We start from the raw sequence: 21,518 nt of genomic DNA, 5'->3' as shown, positions 1-21,518 counted from the left end.
TCGGTTCTGCGTGTCCTTTTTCCTAAATGATACCTGTTTCAGCCTGAGCAGTTGTAGGCAGCAGCAGCCTGTGCTACTGCCTGTGGCTGGAGCTGGAGCTTAGAGAGGGGAAATGTCCCAGCCTGCCTGCACGTGATGTCACTGACTGCAGCATGTGGTGTTTCATGCTCTAGGGATAGTAGCATGTGTAGTGCCTTATTTTGGAATGTAATGTTCACTTCCTGTTCACCCTGAGACTGAAATATATATATGTATAAATATCTCTCTCTTTCTCTCTTAATTTTTTTTTTTCTAATTCCCAGCCCAGGAAAATTCTGAAATGTGAAAGACAGGCTTTGTGTTTTTGGTTTGCCTACTTGTTTGTGGACTGGGTGGTTGTGGAATGGAGTGGGAACTGAAATATAGTGCAGTGTCTGTACAGGGATCATGCAGAGTTTACAGTGTGGCTGGAGTGGGAAGCAGAAAATGCTTTGGTTGTATCTGTTTTAATTCCCTGTTCTAAGCCTAAGTAAGATGCTGAAGGAGACATTTTGCCATGTGAAAAGATGAAACGTGGAAAGATTCATTTGTTGAATTTTATACCTAAGTAAAATGCTGAAGGAGATGTTTTGCCATGTAAAAAGATGAAACGTGGACAGATTAATTTCTTGAATTCTATGCCTAAGTAAGATGCTGAAGGAGACACTTTGCCATGTGAAAAGGTGAAAGGCAGGAAGATTACTTTGTTGAAATCTTAACAGGGCTGTAGCAGTGTACCTGTGCAGCGATGCTGTTTTGGGGGGTATCCTGGTCCAAGTACTGATGGCAGCATCTTTCTTGCAGGCTCAAGTACAAAGATGGAGTGTCAGAAAATTGTCAATTTTGGAAACCAGCTTCTTCGCCGGAAAAATGTGGACTGCACTCGAGAAGACAGTCGGCTCTCGCGATGCCTCAACACGTTTGACTTAGTGGCTCTGGGTGTGGGCAGCACTTTGGGTGCAGGTGTCTATGTACTGGCTGGAGCTGTGGCACGGGAAAACGCAGGACCTGCCATCGTAATCTCCTTCTTGATTGCTGCTTTGGCTTCAGTGCTGGCCGGCCTCTGTTACGGAGAATTCGGTGCCCGAGTTCCTAAGACAGGATCAGCTTATCTCTACAGCTATGTGACTGTGGGTGAGCTGTGGGCCTTCATCACAGGGTGGAATTTAATCCTCTCCTATGTCATTGGTAAGTTTGGTGGGTGCATTGTGAGACCCTAGATTTAGTCTAGGATGGCAGCCTAGTTTGCAAGATCAGCCTTGGGTGGGCACCTGCATCACTTTTACAAAATAGATGCTGCACTCTTGCACTCACCAAAGATGTCAGGATTTGCCTGCAGGGTGCATTGTTGGTGCCAGTCAGCCAGCAAGGTGAGTTCTGTGCTGTGGGTTGAGGACTTGTCCTACAGCTGGATTATTGCTTCTGGGGCTTCTTCAGAACCTCCACCTCATCCCTTTGGCATCCCCTGGCTGCTGCATACTTGCCAGGGAGTGAAATCATGTCCCCTCTGATGAGAAAAAAGCTGCATACGGAAGGATGCTTTTACACAGCAACATCCATCGTCCCAACTGATGGAGCATTAATGCCCGGTCTCTTTGAGACCTGTTTAAAGTACCTAGAGATCAGAATTAGTTTAAGATTAAGTTTAGGATGATCTGCAGGTTCACAGTTGCTGAAACATGCAAATCAAATCCCTTCTAAGCTCTTGACTCCCTCTACGAGTGTGGCCTTGGGTCAGGCTCAGAGCATGCAGCGTGCAGCTCAGCTGATACATTAAAACTAACCACATGTTGCCAATTAAGAATTTGAGTCTTTTCAAGCACATTCTGGGCACGCTGCTTGTCATCGTGCCTGTAATTAAGGTTGATAGTTGAGAGTGAAGATTTACTAGTTAAAATGAAAAATGATGTTATGCTAAATTATTAAAGGGAGCTTTTTAAAAAAATGCATTTTACAGGGTGTGCATTACCTTGGAGATTAGTTCCCATGGTGCTGGGGAAGGGAAGATCATATCAAGAACGATACAGTGACGTGGCAGCTGCTTGTCTGAGATTCTGCTGGCTCTGCTCTCTCTGTGCTACCTGAAACCTCTTCTTCCTCCTACCCCTCCCCCCCTTTTTTTTTTTAATAAATGAGAGGATGAAAAGCCAATTAAACTCATCTCCTTAGGAAATCTAAGCCCTGTGGTTCTTTCGTGAATTAGGTACACTGCAAGAAGGGGATTAAAAATAGTTTTTTTTTTTTTTTTAAAGTAAATATATAATTTCCTCCAGAATTCTGTAATAGACTCAGCTTGGGCTACATGTATTAAAATTGAACAGGCTTCTTGGAGATTTATTTTCTCTTACAGAAAGATAATGATAAATTGTCTTCTCCATGGTCCCCACAGTTAGTTGTGCATCCTTTCCCACTATGACACTGGACCACCACAATAGCTGACATAGCTTGGGATGCTGTCCCAAAGCCTGATTCTGCAAATGCACAATGAAAAGATTTGCATACTGAACATTACACTCCCAGGATCTGGGCTGTGATGTTTTTTTTTTTAAATATTTGTTGTCCTTCCAAAATTACTTGCAAACCACTGCCTCAGTTTTTATTTCAGAGTTGCCTGCTCAGTGTATTATCACAATGCAGAAAATTCAGTGAAAAATAAGTAGATTTGCTACTTTTAATTCAATCGTCTGATCAAAGTTTGCAACTGGCTTCCTCAGAATTTAGGAGGAAGGGTGGCTAAGCACAAAAAACAACTAGGGGAAGATATAAGCTATAGCAAGTCTCTTTATCTTACTCAGCTTTTCTCCTTGTGCTAATTGCTCCTCTTGTGAGCAAGGACAATTCCCAGCAGTTTCAGCAGTGTCAAGAAAAAAGACATTGAGAGGTACACACTGCAGTTCACAACTGTGGGCTGAGAGGGGCAAAAAGCAAATTTTTTTCAGTCATACTGCAGAAAGTGCAGTGCCACCAAAATCAAGCAGTATGGTGGAAGCTTGCACTGTAAGGGGTTTGGCCAACTTGGTGTTTTCATGCTGAGATTCTCAAACATTGTTCAGGAAGCGTTGTGGGGTTAGAAAAAGAAATCCTAGGGTTCCAGGATGAGTGGCCAGTAGCTTGGGGGAAGATCAGTGAGGGATATTGGAGATAGGTGATAAGCAAAAATGGGCACGCAACTGATCAGTTGTAGTTGTGGTCTAGACAGAAGGAAGAAGGTGTCCAGGACCAGGATCTGATGTGAACTTTATTCTGGGAGGGTGCAGAAATTGGGAGCAGTGCTGGATTGTGAGAAGCATTTCAGGCCCTGGAAGCAGATGGGAGCTGCTAATACAATGAGTAACAGCATCCTTGGTGAGTAGCTGTTGCTGGAGTTTCCTGCAGCATGCAGTGACCTCAAACCTGTGCCTGTTTCTGCAGTGAACCCTGCACCTGAGCTTAGCAGCTCTCTTGGGAGCTGTGTGCTTCAGGCAGGAGCCAACTCGATTTGATGAGGTTGTGCTGACCCAGAACTAGTAAATCTTCCTGGGTACCATCTGAATGTCTTTGCACTGTGTGCTCTAGCAACAGTAAAGCTATTAACCAGGTGTCTGCAATATTGGAAGTATGTCAGACTCTCCCTGCACCCCCAAGGCTGTTGGTTACATAAAGGTTGGATGATAATCACATGGAATTGATATCCAAGCATTTGGCATCTAACATAACACATACAGGATCTGGTTGTTCCTGTGCTAGAACATGAAATATTAGAACCAGGGCAAAAACAATAGCATTAAAGAAGTAATCTCTTCCCTCAAATTGTGACAAAGTTAAGCTGAAAAATTGTAGCACGGTATGCAGTAACTTACTGGATTTTTTCAAGATTAAATTGATGGCTCTGATGTCTCACTTCTTTAAAAGCATTCTCTGTGTTCACACTGCTGCTGCAGAGCATTTAGCTGCAGGTGAACACGGACGTTGTTTGACATGATTGCAGGTGCTGCAGTTGGGACCTGAACATCCACCCACAGGTGAGTGTGTCAGGACAAGCTGTTCTAGGTAGAAGGGGCCCCTGATGGCATCCTCTGAGGAACTGCTCTGCAAACCAAAACCAAACCAACCTCTTTTTTTAACTAGGAAATTATGTATAGCAGTAATTATATCATGCAATTAGATGCTGTTATATTTAGCATTTTGTATAAGACATCAGGAGTATAATGACAGCCACTCTAGCACAGGAGAGGGAGAAGTTGGCTTTTAGCCAGACCTACTTATTTTACACAGTGCTGTTGCTGTCTGGTGGTAGCTCTTCATTGTTACTATTTCAGTTCTCTGAAACTGCTCTTCTGGTGCAGACAATGCCCTAGACTTGGTCATCCTGAGACCCCAGGTTCAGTCCTTGCCCTGGCAAACTGCAATGTTTGGTGCTCTCAGTAAACACAGCAAAACAATGGCCCCAGAGGGGGAAGTCTAAGCTCTTGTTGCAGGCAGAAGTCGTGCTGCTTGCACCAGTATCCCGACTGTTTGTGGTTAATAGGCTGACTTATGCTCTAATAACCTGTGAATGATTTCTGAGTCTCTATCCCACTCAGGTGCTTTAGCATCAGAGGTCAGAGCAGACCTGTGTGTTGCTGCAGTGCAGAGCTGACAGGGCTGGGTGAGTGTTGTGGTCCAGGCTTTGATATTCCAGCATCACACTGCTGGAGGCTGGCTGGTTTCCATAAGGTCCCTCTGACTAGGCTGTAGTCACCCAGCTGGGGCTGCCAGGGGTTTCTTCTGTTATGAGAAGAGACTCAGGCTTCTCTAGTAACAGAAATTACCAGGTTTGGGGAAAGTTCAGAGGGCTGGGGACATAAGGAAAACATGTCTAGGCTGTGTCTTAAGGCAAAGTCAAGATCTACTAAGGAGCCAAGTCACTATAAGGATTTTTTAATTTTGTCAGCTGTGTAGGAGTCTGAGACCCACCACCTGTGTGTATCACCATCAAAGCAGATGCCAGGCTGCAGGCAGGATCTGCAGAGGAAAGGCTGCTCCCAGCACCCAGGGAGTGCATACAGGGTTGCTTTGAAGTCCTCCATGTTAAAAAGCCATGCAAGATGCCTCCTGTTCAAAACACGTGCCAGCCACGAAGGGTAATCTGTGTCCTTTCTGTCTTCCGGCAGGAACCTCAAGTGTGGCCAGAGCCTGGAGTGCAACTTTTGATGAAATCATAGGTCAGCACATTGCAACCTTTTGTGAAAAATACATGTCGATGGATGCTCCTGGGGTGCTAGCAAAATACCCAGACATCTTTGCTGTGCTGATAATCATCATCCTAACAGGTAAAGCCTTGGAAGAGTTTGTGAGTCTTGTACTTCCTTCTTCTGTAATTTAACTGTTTGCTTTTGGAATAGGCACAAAGTCCTTATTTATTTTGGACAACATATATAAAGTCTCTTTGCTACAAGAGTTGGATTGACCCATATAGCTGATGTGGAGTTAGCATGGGGCATAGTCTGTTTACAAGGTTTTCAATTAGAGGGGAGCATTCTTGAGCTACTTCTAAAGCCTTCAATCAAACATTATATAAGGAAGAAAATAAAAGATGACTTGTTATCCTCAATCAGGTATGGAAGTTTAATCCTTCACTCTACAAATCCTATTATACAAGAATTTCATTCTTGTTGCTCTATCAACCTTATTCCCTATTTGATAATCTGCCAATTGTCAGTGGCTTGAGCCAGGAAAGTGAGGAAAACAAAAAAAGGAACTTGGTAACAACCTCATGTACTGCTGTTTTGTTGTTTGGTTGGTGTTTTTTTTTTTCCCCAAAATATATGGGCTTCAGTTTGCAGTAGTGAATGCAAGACTCCAGTTAAAAAAAATCTACATTTCTCATGTACACTTCTGTGGCTTCCAGAATGCAGAAGGTGCAGTGTTACCCAAGCAAGGCTATCCTGATATTTCCAACTCTGATCAGGATGGCTGTCTTGCATCATCAGCTTTGGTCATGGGCACAGGCTACATAAGCAAGGTTGACAGCTAGATTTGCATTTGGATCTGGCACTATATCAAGGACTGGTGAAATCAAGAGCAGCCCTCTGTTTTCATGATTACATCTGAATGAGAGAGATTTTCCTCTTTGTTAATTTCTGTATAATAGGAGTTGCTGTAGTTCCAATTTAGAATCTTCTTTCACCTCAGATACAATTAAAAAAATGTGGGACTCCTCACTTCAACACTGCAGAGTTGTAGAATTCTACAGGTGGCTTCATTCCCTCTGCATGGAGCAAATTCCCTGAATTTTAATAAAAAATGTAAACCATCTTTTCCACAAAAAGTTGCTGAATTAACAACTTTAGTCACAAATATTGGCACCAACTTGAGCTTCAGGCTTCTGCAAGTTACCTTACAAGTTTTCCTGGGCAGGTATGCAGTTTTATCAAATGCTTCCTTGATGTGGCTGCCTCAGCTTACTTCCTGTTTTAAAAGGAGGAAAGGTGAGTGCACACAATGCTCCCCTCTCCCTGAAGTGCCTTGGAGTGGCACTAAGGACATCCTGTTGAGCTTTTGTTCTCCCTCAGGCCCCTGTGAAGCTTTTTACTTTATCCCTCAACTGCCTTCTTAGATTTGGGTTAAAGATTTTGAGGCACCTAAAGAGCAAATGCAGGTCACTGGAGCTTGCTGTTCTGAGAAGCCAAGCTATGTCTCATTGAGATGCTGGTTGCCAAAGCCTGTAAATGTGCTCTTCTTCAGATGCTCTTAAGACCACAGGCTGAAATCCTGTTCTTGCTGAAGTCATTGGCAAAGCTCCTACTGATGTAAATGGGAGTAGCATTCCTAAGGTGCCACCTTCTTCTGTGTCTTCAGTACTGGAAATAGCTGTCTGCCTGGACTCGATCCTTGTGTATATTTCCCAGTGCTTTTAATGAAAGTTGAATGTTGTTTGTAAATTCTGCATGTGGCTAAGATCTCTAAGACAATATTCCTTCATTAAAAAATACATGGGATGCTTTCTCCAGGTCTCTGGGTGGAGTTTGATGCTCTGTCTGGGTGGCACAGGATAGTGCCATGAGGTGACCAGAGCTGGTGGTGTAAGCAGTGGTAGCTGCTTAGCTGTTTTAGCAAGCACTTTGTCGTGGCATGTGCCAGATGGGCATTCTGGGTGGCAAGGTGTGTCCCATCCTGCAGTGCTAATGTCTGGGCTGGAGTCCTCATCCTCCCTCTGGGTGAGTTAATCCTAACTTGCTACTTGGCTTTGTGGAGAAATGAGGTGTGATAAATTGGACAAAGCATAGCATGAACAGAGCTGAGCTACATCTGCAATTCTCCAGCGCCTGCTGCTGGTGGTGAAATACCTGACTACCTGTCTGCCATGCTTTCCCCAGGGCTTTTAATTTTTGGTGTGAAGGAATCTGCCCTAGTGAACAAAGTGTTCACCTGCATCAACGTCCTTGTCCTCGGCTTCGTCATGGTCTCTGGCTTCGTGAAAGGGTCTGTTAAAAACTGGCAGCTGACTGAACAGGACCTTTACAACACCAGCCACATCATTAATGGAGTCAAGTAGGTTGGAACTTTTCTTCTCAGCTCTGAAATAGATGCATTTTCAATGGCAACTTCAGAGTGGGGTTTGTGGAGTGCTTTAGAAAAACAGTGAATGAGGTGGCTCCCTTCTTTGCCAAATGCCTTGGAGGCAAAGCTGGTTTCAGTGGGCTTTTGCTGAAAGCAGGCTTTGCTGATGGGCTAAAACTGATAGGAGGTAGGCTGGTACAGTGTGGACCTTTCTGCAGAACCAACCATTTCCAACATCATGACCAACGTGGCATCCAGATTTGAGAGAAAAGAGATTTTTAGGCAATCTTCTACTCAAGGCTATACCAGGCTGGCTTTGGTGCCTTTATGAAGCCATGACCAATATAGATCTGTAGCTTCTTTGGACACATGGGCAATATCCAATATCCTTTGGGCACCGTTGTACCTTTTGGAGATGTTGTCCCGAATGCCCCAGTGAAATGAAGGCAAGTTGCAGATTATTGAATGTATTGTAGCAAACATCACAAATGCATTTCTATTGACATTTTGCTATCTGGCCAAAATCCTGTCTACCTATACAAGATCAAAGTTAATAAGCTTACAAAGGTTGCCAGTGATAGAAGGCTATTCAGTTTTGCACAGGACTTGTTGAGCCTCTGCAAAATTGAGCCTGCTACTAAAAAAAAATGTTTCTATAGGAAGAAAGATCCTTCCCTTTCCTTACTGGTACTCCCATGCAAGGAGCAATTAGTGCAGTAGCTTCAAAGTATAACTGGAGCTCTTTGACCTGTAGAACTTACTATTTTTATAAAATCTATCTGGGGTTTACTTTATCATTAATTCCAGGGTAATACACATTTGGGTTGTGCTATTTCTGCACATAACAGGGCAGTTTTCATCTAAGTTTCAACAGAGCTTCTATGATAGAGTTCAGATGCTTACACCTGGTAAGACTCGCAGATTTGGGGTTTACTTTAGTTCCCTTAATTCATCTTTACAAAGGCTTTTCCCTGAAAAAGTGACTTAAGGCACTTGAACTGAAGGATGTGTTCTGTGTGACTCAACACAGGCACGGGGATCAGGGGTCCTGATCCAGACTGCACTGGGATCAGTATGTGTGTCTCTGCTGACTTCAATGAACTTACATCCAGTAAGCCTCAACAAAGCATTTGATGCATCAGGGATGCAGGCTCATCTCCTCCCTCAGCGTTGCAAGCACAGTTTGGTTATGAACTTGGCACAGGGAATTTCAAAGATGAGAAGGGAGGAATGGGCAGATTTTAAATGGTCTTGATACCCTCCATTGCTCTTTGATTTCTACTCACCTACGCTTTATATGAGGCCATCTTAGGTGAGAATTGGATGGTTTACATGTTTCTCAGTCTTCAGCTTTCAAAATTACATGTTGTGCTTTTCCAGAAGCTTATGTTGAAATGAATATGTCTTATCTACACACATGCAATAATATTATGAGGGGAATTTTAATACTCGTGCTATTTTATCAGGGTCTTAGCCAAGACATTTTTATCCACCCTCAAAAACACGTGGTGGGAACAAACCATGAACCATTTTTATTCCACGCATTCCCCAGGCTGTTGCAGGCCAGTCCAAAGCTCAGCAGTGGGTAGACCTTAGCATTTTGCTTGGCATCGCTATGCCAGCGTGTGTGAAAAGGAGAGTGTGTCTCTTCAGACTCCAGCTTTGGGTTTCATTATGAGCTATATGAATAGTTTTGTTACTTCCCACCTGTGCGGGATAAGATCTAACCCAGTGCCATGCCTTTTAGTCAAACACAGGAATACAAGGGTGTTGGAGGGTTTATGCCCTACGGCTGGAAAGGAGTCCTCTCAGGGGCAGCCACGTGTTTTTATGCTTTCGTGGGATTTGACTGTATTGCTACAACAGGTAAGAGGGAAGATTTCTTCATTCTGGTTATGAACCTGCTTGTTGTTGGATTTGCTTTCAGTAATGTTGCGTAGTACAGATAATGAGTAATTCAGTTCAGGGCACTGCCTTCATCATCCCTCTGAAGCTCAGCCCAGAATATACCTCTGGCACAGCTGCTTCCAGTAATCCAAGTGCTGAGAATGTCCAAGTCTTTAGGTGCCTGAGTGTTGACTTCTGGCTGCTGTAGTAGGCAGCTAGACTGTATAACCCACAAAAGCAAGATTTCTCCATTCTTCTTTGCCTGCAGCACTCAATCTCATGATGGTCACTGGTGTTGCTAACCAGGGCAGACTTCACAGGAAACATGTCCATCTTTACCAGTTAAGCAAATGTGGACATCCCAGGTTCAGATGCCTTGTAGGCTGGTGAAGTTTGAACCTCTAACGCCAGATGATGTTTAATCAGGTTATTCTGGAGTAGGGTTCTTCCATGCCTTCAGCTGAAGAAGCTTCATTGGGTTGGAGTAGTTGAAGAGCCAAAGAAAGAGGGAGCCTCTGAGAAGTCATCTGCAGCCTAAAGCTGTGCCTCAGAATCAGGGGGTGTTTTTATCTCCAAAGGTTCAGAGATCTCCTTCTGAGACAGAAACTACCAGCATTGTCATATTGCTCCTGGTTAAGAAGATTCTCAGTTCCCTGGAGAAAGGAAGGATTATGCTCAACTGCACATTTGGCAACTTAATTGCTTCCAAGCTGGAGCAGAGGAATGAGCAGATCATCACAATGAGATAAAGCATTACTGCCCCTTGTTCCAAGGGGTCTGAGAAGTGCTGGCTCCATTCCTCCAGCCACCCCTAAGGTCTCTCTTTGGAGGAGAAACACATTCATCTGCCCTTAACTTACAGGTGCTTATCATTTCATCCTCCTAAAGTGCCAAATGTGAGGAGCTCTTGCTTTCAGTGAAGAACAGCTTTGTAGGACAGGGGAAAGCTTGAAGCTGTTTCTTAATCTGTTCATGGATTTTGAGTTTGGTTTTGTTGGTTGGTTGGAGTTTTTTGACGCATTCATCCCGGCTTTGTTGTCAAAATTTTTGCATTAAAAACTAGAGGGAGTCCTTTGTTTTAAGAAGGATTTTCAAAGATCTGTATGATTTCCAGGTGCTGTGCAAGGTCTGACATTCCCTGGAACTGGGTACCTATGGTGCTGTGTTCACTGGTGGAGATGGTAACTGAAATGGTCACCCAAAGATTTGCCCTACAACTGCAAAATAATTTCTTGTGCCATTATTTGTGATCATTAAAGTCTTTGTGGGGCTGCACTATCAGTGGGATAGCTGGAGTAATCGGAGGTTAAAAGAAACTGTTTTGGGAAAAGGACTGTTTTTAATCCAGGTTGTTTCTGTGTATGAGTTCATGAGAGCTCCACAGTTGTCAGAGGGAGTGACGAGAGTGGAAGTGGGAGCCAACAGGCCCCGGGGTATGCTAAGTGGATGGGGCAGGCCATCAGCAATGTCATGATCAAACAGCACCTCACTGCTCCCAAGGCCCTTGAAAGCCCCAACCTGCCCACCCTAGGTGGGGATAAAGTTCTTGCTTGTTGTTTATCTGGAACTTCTATTTCTTCTAGGTGAGGAGGTGAAAAACCCTCAGAAGGCCATTCCTATTGGCATCGTGGCATCTCTGCTCATCTGCTTTGTGGCTTATTTTGGTGTGTCAGCTGCCCTGACACTCATGATGCCTTACTACCAGCTGGACACCAACAGCCCTTTACCCAATGCCTTTAAATACGTGGGCTGGGATGGAGCCAATTACGCTGTAGCTGTTGGTTCCTTGTGTGCGCTTTCTACAAGGTGAATCACTGCTTTTCCTTTGTGCATCTCTCAAGGCAAACATGTGTCTCCAGCTCCTCTCAAAAGTGGTGCATGTCAGGGCTTTCCCTATAGAGGGGAGACCTCATCGCTCTCTACGACTCCCTGAGCAAGGAGGGGTCCAGCCTCTTCTTGGTGACAAGTGACAGGGTTAGAGGAAATCACCAGGGGAGGTTTAGTCTGGGTATTAGGAAATACTTCACTGAAAGGGTTATCAAACTTTGGAATGGTCTGCCCAGGGTGGTGGTGGAATCACCATCCCTGGAGGAGTTCAAGTGGTGTGTGAACCTGGCACTTAGGGATATCATCTAGTGTTGACCCTTCGGTACTGGATCCTGGATCAAAGGTTGGACTGGATGATCTTTGAGGTATCTTCCAACCATATATATTCTGCGTGCTTCTATGTGACTCTGCGTTCCTCTGGGACAAGTGAGCCAAGACCAGGGATGAAATTCAGAGCCACTGATTTCAAAACTGCTTGTTTCTGTTGGATCCCAGAGATGTACATGACCAGTATCACTTCAGAAAGTCTCATCTAAGCAGGAGATTCAGCAGGTCCATCTCAGTAATATGAATCTGAATTGAGTGATTAAATTATGAAGGCAACTCTACAGTGCAAGTGTGGTTTGCCCACAAGTCATCCTGCTGAGTGAAGCGCAGACTTGACTACTATCAGGTAGTGCAGGATGCATGTTCTGGAGCATATGGGACTTAACCATATCCAGGGATATCTGTTACCTGCAGGACAGCCATCTGGATGGGAGGCAGGACAGGAAGGAGGCAGAATATATTATCTCCTCCTGCACTCCTGAAGTCTGTTGTTTCAGGTCAACTTAGACATATCAATTAAGCGAGCAACTCATAGATGCTCATAGAAGTTACAACCTTTCTGCTATCAGAAACTCAGGGTTTTTTCATGCCCCGTGGCTTAGCATGGATACCCAGAATCTTAGAGCTGCACCTCAGTTCTCAGCTATCAGTAACAGAGGCGTTCAGAGGGACCCCTTGGAGAGGAAGCTGGAGTGAAAGAAAAGCCACCTGTTCTGTGTTTGTACTGCCATAATCTTTTGTTTGTGTGCCTGTGCTCAGCAGGAGACGATATAAGTAGATTATTTCCCCCTTTTATGTCCTTAGTCTCCTTGGCTCCATGTTTCCGATGCCTCGAATAATTTATGCTATGGCAGAAGATGGACTTCTCTTTAAATTTTTGGCTAAAGTCAACGAGAAGAGAAAAACTCCAATAATTGCAACAGTGACATCAGGGGCTGTTGCAGGTAAGATCCAAAGACTTGTACCAATGCGTGGAAAAAGGAGCTCATGCTAGGGCAGATAAGTCCACCTGTCTCTAGCTTACTGATTAATCTGATATTTTGCACAGTGTGACATCCCTGAGCATGCCTTGGCTTTCCTGGGCATGCCCTGGAGGGGTGATTGAGCTGTGTGCTCATCCCTCTTTCTCAGAGCTCCTTCCTGCCATCCTGTCTCATGCCAAGAATTGCCTTTATCTGCTCCCAGGGTGTTCTGCTGGCCTTAAAAATAATTAGCACCCCCTGCAGGGTGGCAGCCAGCAGTGCCTCAGCATTCTTGTGGCTATTGGCCTGGCTTGGCTGAAGATGCTGCACCACCTGTGGGTGGTAGCTTGGCAGAAGGCACCAGAGCGGCAGGAGATGGGCAGATGGTCCCTGTGTCACTGGCATTTGTGAATCAGTTAGTCACAGCTGGCAGCTGTCCTGTTCTCCCCATCCCTCTCCTAACCCCCAGGAAGAGAGATGAAACCTCCCAGATGGCAAGGACCAGGCATACCCTCTTCTTGAAGGCATCCCCTTTTCCTTGCAATGCCCCGCAAAGAGGAGAGCCTTCCTGCTTCCTCTTCACCTTCTGCTGGAAATGCAAGATGAGCTGTCAGCACGTGCCACCTTTGGTGGAGAGGTGCTGCTGGACTGCCACCGTGGGCTTGGAGCTCCTGTTAAAGGGCTCAGCTACTGCTGCTGGAACCTGCAGAACCTGCTCACAGCCTCTTCTCTCACATCTTCCTCTTCAGGCTTCCTTAGGTCCAGACCAGGGTAAAAAAGAGTCCAGATAAAGTAAAAAAAAAAAAAAACATGCTTTGCCTTCCCTCCAGGTCTTCTCAGAGTAGTCTGTAGTGCCTAGTTGCTGCAGGGGCAGCACTTGCCAGCTGAGCTTGAAGGTTGGATTGGTTGTTGGGCTCCTGGTGGTGCCTTGAGGACAGGTGGGGCTGGGCTCAGCTCTGACATCCCTGTGTTCTCATACGGCTGGTAGCATCACCTGAATGTCTGATTATGCTCTGTCCTCTGCTTACTTGCTTCTCTTTCTGAGAGTCTTTGTATACAAAGTCTGGTCAACCAGGATTTGCCTGGTGAGGGTATGTGCTAGGATATGGTAGCCTGTACCTTTTTCTGGAGACACCCATGATGAGGCACACTAGCTCAAGATACTCTCCTTGATGCTTGGACTCATTGTGTACAGAAGCCTGCTTTTGCTCCATCTGAAACGAGAGACCAATGTGAGGGTGCTGCCTGTCCTCCATGCCTTCTAGCTACCTCTAGGAGATAACTGTGGTCTTAGTGGGGACTCCAGCAATGAGGCTATGGCTTAAACACCTGCTCATTGCTGGTATCTGAGTGCACATACGAGCCAAATAAGCTGGTGTTTACTGCAGTAAATGGTTCCTCTGGTTCCAGCTAGTGAGGCTGTGCTTGCACAGCCAGTGAGGCTTGGAGCATTCATGTGCCTAGTCCTGCCTCTGCCGGTCTCAGGACAGCTCGAGCTCCCCAACCAACTCCTGAGCAGCAGTCACACATGTGCTGTGTTGTTGCTAGTACTCCTGAGATTGACCTGTTCTGCCTTGTTGCTGATTTTTCTTCCCTCTCTCACCTATCTCTCCTCCTACAGCTGTTATGGCCTTTCTCTTCGACTTGAAAGATCTTGTGGATCTCATGTCCATTGGAACTCTCCTGGCTTACTCCTTGGTGGCAGCCTGCGTGTTGGTACTGAGGTATGGATGTAGAAAGAGCCTATCTTGGTACCACACAGACAGAAATCCACACAGTGATCAGATGCCCTTACAGTTTCCATGGACCCAAGAACTCTGTGACTATCTCCAGCTATAAGCATTTGAAGAACTTGTTTCTTTAAGCTCACGGGAGATCATGCTGGTTGGATCTGCACAGGTGTCCTCTAAACTTGATTAGCCCGTGGTCCTGCAGTCAATCCCGAATGCCCCGGGAGATATGCCAACGGGTAGGGATGAGAGATGCATGATCCTGGCTGCCTGTGTTGTCATCACTCTTGTTCCCACTGGGGATACAGTTTCAGGTCTTTTTACTTTTGAAAGAGGATTCATGATAAAATGTAGCTGGCATGTGTTTGCAGGATCCATGCCTTGGTGCATGTCTTGTAAAAGTGCTGAGCTTCCTTAGCTTCCCTAACCTAAGCTGAAAATTGAGCATCTTCAGTGCTTGGCACCTCACAGACAACAGGACTAAACCTGAAAAATACCTTTATGTATTCAGTGACATATTCAGAGTCAGGTGGAGACCTTTTATAAGCCCACAGCAAATGCACTGAAGCCAATGTGTGATACTGTTGCCAGTGCCTGTGCTGTCCACCCTGCCCCTTGAAAATCCTTGATGATTTTCTTGGCCCTTCTTACTTTTCCTTTGATTTCCTAGTCCCATCTTCTCCATACAGCTCTAAATGGCTGTTTAATTTATTTTTGCAAGCAGCTGTACCCACTGTTTGCTGTTTTCCCCATCACAGATTTGCAGAGTTGACAGCCTGTCTTGTAGCAGCCTGGGCAGTGTTTGGGCTGCCCCACTGACTTCCCAATGAATTTGCAGCTGAATTGCTTCCAAAGCTTGGAGCCAGGAATTTCACAACATTTCTCTGTTTGCTGTGTTTCATAAATGCCCATATTGCAAACACATCCCCACAGGAGCAATTTTAAGGTGTCTTTCTAAATGGTTCCTTCCCTCAATCAGGCTTCTGGCCTAGGCAAAACCTCCTGTAAAAGGGAGCTGAGGCTGAAAATGTTTTTATTTTACAGACACACATAGTTGTGCATCAAGGCCCTGGTGAGTGAAGTGCCATCCATATGGGCAACAACAAAGAAATACTGCTCTTTGTTCACCCCTCCCTTCACTGTGTTGCAGCAGACAAACTGGCAGAAAGGTCAGGGGTGGAGGAGGATGGGGCAGAGGTGTCACTGTGGAGTACGATGGGGAGCTGCCAGGGTGTGATATCTGCTGAGCAAGGCCACCTCCCTGCCAAAATGCAAGAGCAGAACTGCCACACGTAAGCCAGAGGCCTGCTTCTGACTGTCTGTCTGTCTCCCTGACTGCTGTCACTTGATTATGTTTGGTGACACAGATGATAGGGCTTATGAAAATGCACCGTCCAGTTTAAGACACGGATGTTACAGCCAAGCTGTAGGTGATAATAGCTGACCATATTTGCTCATGTTATGACAATGTTATTTCTCAGATTTCCCCCAAACACAGAAGGGTGTAGATGTTGTGTGTGCCTGTCCTGGTGCTGCAGTGATCTGGGGTGCAGCGATGGCTGTCTGTGTGGCTTTTAAACAAACCCTGAACCAAACCACTGTGGTCTTTATTTTGTTTCCCTTTTGCTAGGTATCAGCCAGAGCAGCCTAATTTGGCATACCAGATGGCTAGGACGACAGAGGAGACAGATAACAATGAGTCTGTGAGCACCAGTGAGTCACAGGCTGGATTTCTGCCAGAGGAGGAGAAGTGTTCCCTCAAAGCCATACTGTGTCCCCCAAATTCAGACCCTTCCAAATTCTCTGGCTCAGTGGTGAATCTCTCGACCTTCATGATTGGTAAGCACTGGGCAGTGCAGCTCAGAGACAGTGAGCCAGCTGGTAGGTCCTTGGACTCACCGCTGTGGGAAAGCCCATCTCCTGTCTCTAATTTTGATGAGCTCTTGTTATGGCTAAAATAACTGAAGATCTACAGATTACATCTATTGCTTGAAATGGAATCCACAGGTGGGGGGCTGTGTAGAGGGAAGGGCGTGTCTCCGACAGAATTTTTTTGTGTGTTGCTGTTTTCTTTGCCAAACTTTCAGATCCTGTTTTGTCCGCTTGTGGTTTTGGTGGTTTGGGGTTTTTTTCTGTTGTTTGTTTGGGTTTTTTTCTTCTTGTTCTTAAAATAATCAATAAGTTTTTGGTGTCCCTTCACAGGTTTTCTAATTGTGGGTAGTTGTATCCTCACTGCCCTTGAGCCAAGCATTCTGATAAAGGCTGTATGGATTATTGCTACCATCCTTGTTCTTGTTGTCAGCTTCATTATATGGAAACAGCCTGAAAGCAAAACCAAGCTCTCCTTTAAGGTGAGTGACCTGCAAGGTCCTGCAAGTTAAAAAAGAGTTGTCTGGGAGGTGGTTGGGCAAGGAGGTTCATGGCCTTTATCAGAAGGCAGGGCTTGGCCATACAGACATGCAGGGAATACAGGCATGATGCGAACTTTTCCATGAAAGGCTGCCATGAAAGGAGCTGATGCTCTGAGCTCTCCAGCTAGTGTGGCTGTAACCTCTTGTAGTCTGCACTCTTTGCATAAAGGGCTGTCCTACCAGAGCTGAGCTCAGCCTCTGAGCATGGTTTCCTCTTAGAGTTTAAACTCAAGTGTCAGTGTAGTTGCTCTGCTGCAAGTTGCAGAACAGCAGAAGCAGTGTTGTGGTAAGCCTGCTGCCCAGCACTGCCCCATGAGTAGAAACAGATTTGGCACAGAAAGAGGGGCTGAAGGGGTTAGCTGAGAGGTTGGAGGAGGGAATCAGGAGGGGAAGCCACATGGTCAGATCACAGGGGACAGCAGAGGACTTCAAAAGAAATGTAAATGCTGCTCAAGTCCAGAAGCTGCGAGGGCAGAACCTGGTGCAGAGGTGTGGCCAGAAGGGAAGGGCAGGACAATGCTTTTGAACGCTGATGGTTATAGGATATAGAAGAGAGACCAGAGGAAAAGGGAATTTTGAAGGGCCAAGTCAGATCATGGGTACAGAAGGAGAGAGAGAACCCAACTAGCAAGCTTGTGTGTGAGGATGAAAGGGGTATTCACTAAAAGGCTCTGAGAAAGTGCATATTCATGGGATGACCATTCTGTCCTTAGCAGCTTCAGGTATGAAGAACTCTGTCATTTGCCTGCTCTGCCCAAGCACGCTGTCCTCCTACATTAAACAAACACGGAGATAGGGTTTTACCCCAACAAATAGTCCTGGGAGTCATGTTTTATCATAATGATTTCAGACTGTTTCCCCAGTTTATTTTAGTAGTTTTGGATTCTAGTTCCATACTCTAACCTGCTCTCATTTTGATTTCAATTACAGTTTTTCAGTAAATGCTCTGGTTTTAATAATTTAATCCAACCAGAGATGCCCACAATAGCATTTGCAACTCATCTTGGGGTTATAGTCCCAAAAGTGGAAATAAAAATGTCTGGGAGCAGAAAACTTGGGAACTGTTGTCTAGACTGTAATTTCTGAATTTGGTTCTGAGATCTTTCCCTTACACTCAAGAGTATTTTACTTCCTTTTTTCCCCCTCAACCATTAGCCTGCCTGAGGAAAAAAAACTTAGACCAGTCACTGCTAAATCCATAATGGCTGTTTCTTATCTCCCTTCTGCCCTTTAGATGTTTACAAGCTGACTGCCTAGTGATTTTTCTCCAAAGTTTCTGGGAATTCTAGGCTGACTGGTTTGTTCCCCAGTTTTTTTCTGCTTCTCTTTTTAAGAGGTAATTTTTCTGCCTTCCCCAGTCTTTACAGTCCTTACTGGTCTACCGAGAGCTCTCAGAGGTTTGCATTAATGGTTCAGAGATCACTTCTGCAATCTCTAGGTATGGAACTCACCCACCTAGGGAAATTTCATTTGTCCCTAGTGAGTTCACAAAGCCCAGTTTAGAAAAATGTTCTTCTTCCGTGTTCTGCCCTTTCTCTAATGGTGTGAACAGCTGCTCACCACAAATGTTGTTTTTTTTTTTGGTGAAGCTTAAATCAAGAAAGGCCTACAGTATTTGAGCCTCGTTCATTTCGCAACCCTCCTTTAGCCTTAGGAGTCAAGTTCATTTTCCTCTTGATTTCACCATATTCACAAACCTTTCTGTTGTAACAATTTGTCCTTTCTGATTTTGTCTTTACATACCTGTGCTATTTCTTTATATTCTGCTTTTCTGCGTTTTGGCTTCACTGTCTTCTTCTTCTTCGTATCTTAGGTCACTGAGGCATTCTTGGTATAGCTACACTCTCCTCTTACATTATTTCCTGGTTTTCTTCTGCTGTGGGATAATTTGCTCTATAATTCTCAATTACCTTGGTACCTGCTGGATGAAGTTCCTCTGACATTCCCTTACCTGGTCTTCAGTAGGTGCCTATCCTGATGCAGTCCTTGGTTTGCCTTTTCTCTCTTTCATCCCACAGGTATTTACTATTAGTGCTAAAATTTGCCTCTTGCTTCCTTCCAGACCACAAGACAAGGATAACCATTCTCAAAACAGTTGAACAACATTGTTTGCTTCCTTCTCCCACAGTGGATTGATGTCTTCCATTTTGGTCTGACCTTGCCTTTTCTCAGATCTGACAGCTGACGAGTTGCTAACAGACATCATTTCCTGTTAACAAGGGCTATGATATTCTTGCCTGTCCATTAATCATTCCCGGGGATGTAATGTACCCCTCTTTCTTTTTCAGGTACCTCTTTTGCCCCTTCTTCCTGTTGTGAGTATTTTTGTGAATGTTTACCTCATGATGCAGCTAGACCTAGGCACATGGATACGGTTTGCAGTCTGGATGCTCATAGGTGAGTTTCAGAGAGTAGAAACTTGTTCAAAGTTACTACAATTTGCTAACCATAAAAGTGTTGTAGCACTCCAGGAAGGGATTCTGCACTTTGATCATCCTTGGGCAACCTTGGTGACTTAAGCCATTTAGGGAGTGCATCTCAAGCCCTGTTTTAAACTCAAGAACCATGAAGCCTTTGTGAGGACAAAGCAACAACCCATGGACCATATTGCAGGTCTTGTTGCCAGCAAGAAACTATGCAGTGTTTCTTATTGGCTGACCACCCAGGTGGCAGGACTTATGCTTCTGGAGCTGAGCTGCTTCTCAAGGTGCTGCCAGTAGCCATGTGGAGAAGGCTGAATTGCCTGAAATGTCCAGGGAATTTGTTACAATGAAAACAAGTAAGATTGGCATTAGTTGCAGATATATAGTCCGGAGGCTGTGGGCACACAAATGGAGAGAGAAAGCTCCCTGCAGAATGGGCTGCAATAAACTCACTGAAAAGCATGAGAAGTTCATTTTCTAACCAGGGCCTGGATGGGTTGGCTCTTAGAGACTGGTGACCGTGTTAGCAGGTCTTCTCTAAGGAAGGCCATGGCTGTCAGAAGCTAGCTATCAGGATGGCTGCACTTCCCCTTGGTGTGACCTGTGTCAGTGGGTGTTAGTAATGGTTTCCATTTCCTTACAGTGCCCTCTCCCCTTGTCTTCCACAGGCTTTGTCATCTACTTCACCTATGGGATATGGCACAGCGTGGAAGCCACCTATGCGGCCTCAGGAGAGGCGGAGAGAAACACGGACGCTGGTGCGGACAGCTGTAAATGACAGCCTGCTTGGCTTATGGGCAACTGAGGAGTGGCTGCAGTGAAGAAAGCTTTCTGGTGGGATCCCGAGCTGGGCTACATCTGGTCAATCAGTAACGCAGGAACAGGAAGTGTAATGTGGGACTCCTCGGCCCGCTGCTGCAGCTTGCAGTTTACCCAGTTAAAAGGGATCACAAGGAAAAAAGCCAAACCTCCTGGCATACTCTCGGCAACACTGTCAGCTACTCTGGGGCTATGTGCTTTCCTTCCTACTCCTCCTGTTTTTTTGTTTGTTTGTTTGTTTCCAGTGTGTAGAAAGAAAACTGCTTCTGTGTGCCAGTTAACCTTAAATGCTGCTATGAAACCAGGCCTCAGAGAGGTCTGTCTTTCAGTAGCCCCAGGAATTACCTCCCCACAGATACTCTACCTGGTTATATACGGAGCAGAATTTGTAGTGCTACTGTCAGGCTTAGCCCAGGTCCGTCCTTCACCCGAGGTGAGCTGTGCCCCACGTGTACGCACACAAAGAAAGGCTCTCGCTGAACACCAGCTTTCACCTGGTTGCAGAATCACCTGCAAAACTTGTGCTCTTTAAAGTGTCAGCCCTCATAGTTTCTGTTGTGTTTAATCTTTTTAAGTGCACACTCATGTACTTCGAAGCACACAGCTGCTGTGAAACATTGGGAGAGTTTGGGGTGAGTGCCTGTTGGGTGAGTGGTCATTTGCCAGCACACAGCTATTGCCAGCAGATGCTTCTGCTGACTGCACGCTCAGCAGAGGGGTTGCCAGGTTTAGCCATAAAACTGTTTGGTGCAAGTACTTGAATGGCTTGAAAAGAACAGGTGTCTCCAAAGAGCCATCCTACCTCTTTGCCTTGGAAATCACCAGCAGTGTGGCTGCAGTGGTGGGGTGGCTAACAGAAGTGAGCTCAGCTCTGACATCAAGTGAGGCCCTATTTTCCCCTCCCCACATCTGGTTTTTGTGCCAGATACATGGCATTAGCAAAGAATTTGGCCCTGAGAATTTGGTTTGGCATGGACACATGGAGCACATTTCTGCCCTGAGAAGGGGACACACAGGAGGATCCTTAGGGTCTTGAACTAAGAGCAACAGTGTCTGGCATCTGACCCCTGCCCAGGGGAGGGCTGTGAGAGTGTGTAGGGGCTCACTAGTCTGAGTGGAGAGGGCAGCCCAGAAAACACTGCTAAGCTCTAGAGTCCAAATTCGTGAGAACAGAAACTTCCCCTTTTGGGGTGGAGATCACCTCCAAAGCCTGGCTGTTGTGAAAGGTGGAAAATTTAGAATTGAGACCAGGGTCTGTGTTTGGTTGGCAATGCTTTGGTTTTGCTTTAAGGTGAATTTTTTGAAAAATTCTCTGTAATAGCTTTCCTCAGCCAAATTCAGTCCCCTAAGAAAGGCTTGTTAAAGCATTCTGAAGGTGGGCTGTGCCCATGTAATACCACTGATTTAAATTCATGCTCCAGCCTGTATTGAAAAACAGTCATAGAATCACAGTGGTTTGGGTTGGAAGGGACCTTTGAAAAGTCCAGCCTCCCTGCCATGGGCAGGGACATCTTTCTCTCAAAGCCCCATCCAACCTGGCCTTCAACACTTCAAAGGATGAAGCATCCCAAAAAGATATTGCAGAAATACCTT

At 45.4% G+C, this 21,518-nt stretch overlaps 1 protein-coding gene across 1 annotated transcript; it reads left to right on the top strand.

The window, feature by feature from the left end:
• Positions 1-836: 836 nt before the first annotated feature.
• On the top strand, positions 837-19,884 carry SLC7A1 (solute carrier family 7 member 1). The gene is made up of 11 exons (XM_054380919.1): positions 837-1,206; positions 5,151-5,309; positions 7,356-7,530; positions 9,287-9,405; positions 11,010-11,232; positions 12,385-12,524; positions 14,164-14,266; positions 15,903-16,111; positions 16,475-16,623; positions 18,972-19,080; positions 19,775-19,884. Exons 1-11 carry the CDS (start codon positions 837-839, stop codon positions 19,882-19,884), a joined length of 1,866 nt encoding a protein of 621 aa, XP_054236894.1.
• The last annotated feature ends 1,634 nt before the right edge of the window (positions 19,885-21,518 follow it).

Source organism: Indicator indicator, chromosome 1 (assembly GCF_027791375.1).
Source record: "Indicator indicator isolate 239-I01 chromosome 1, UM_Iind_1.1, whole genome shotgun sequence".
Lineage (NCBI taxonomy): Eukaryota > Metazoa > Chordata > Aves > Piciformes > Indicatoridae > Indicator > Indicator indicator.
Note: the sequence above shows the minus strand (reverse complement) of the source record. Positions and strands in the feature narration are given on the sequence as shown.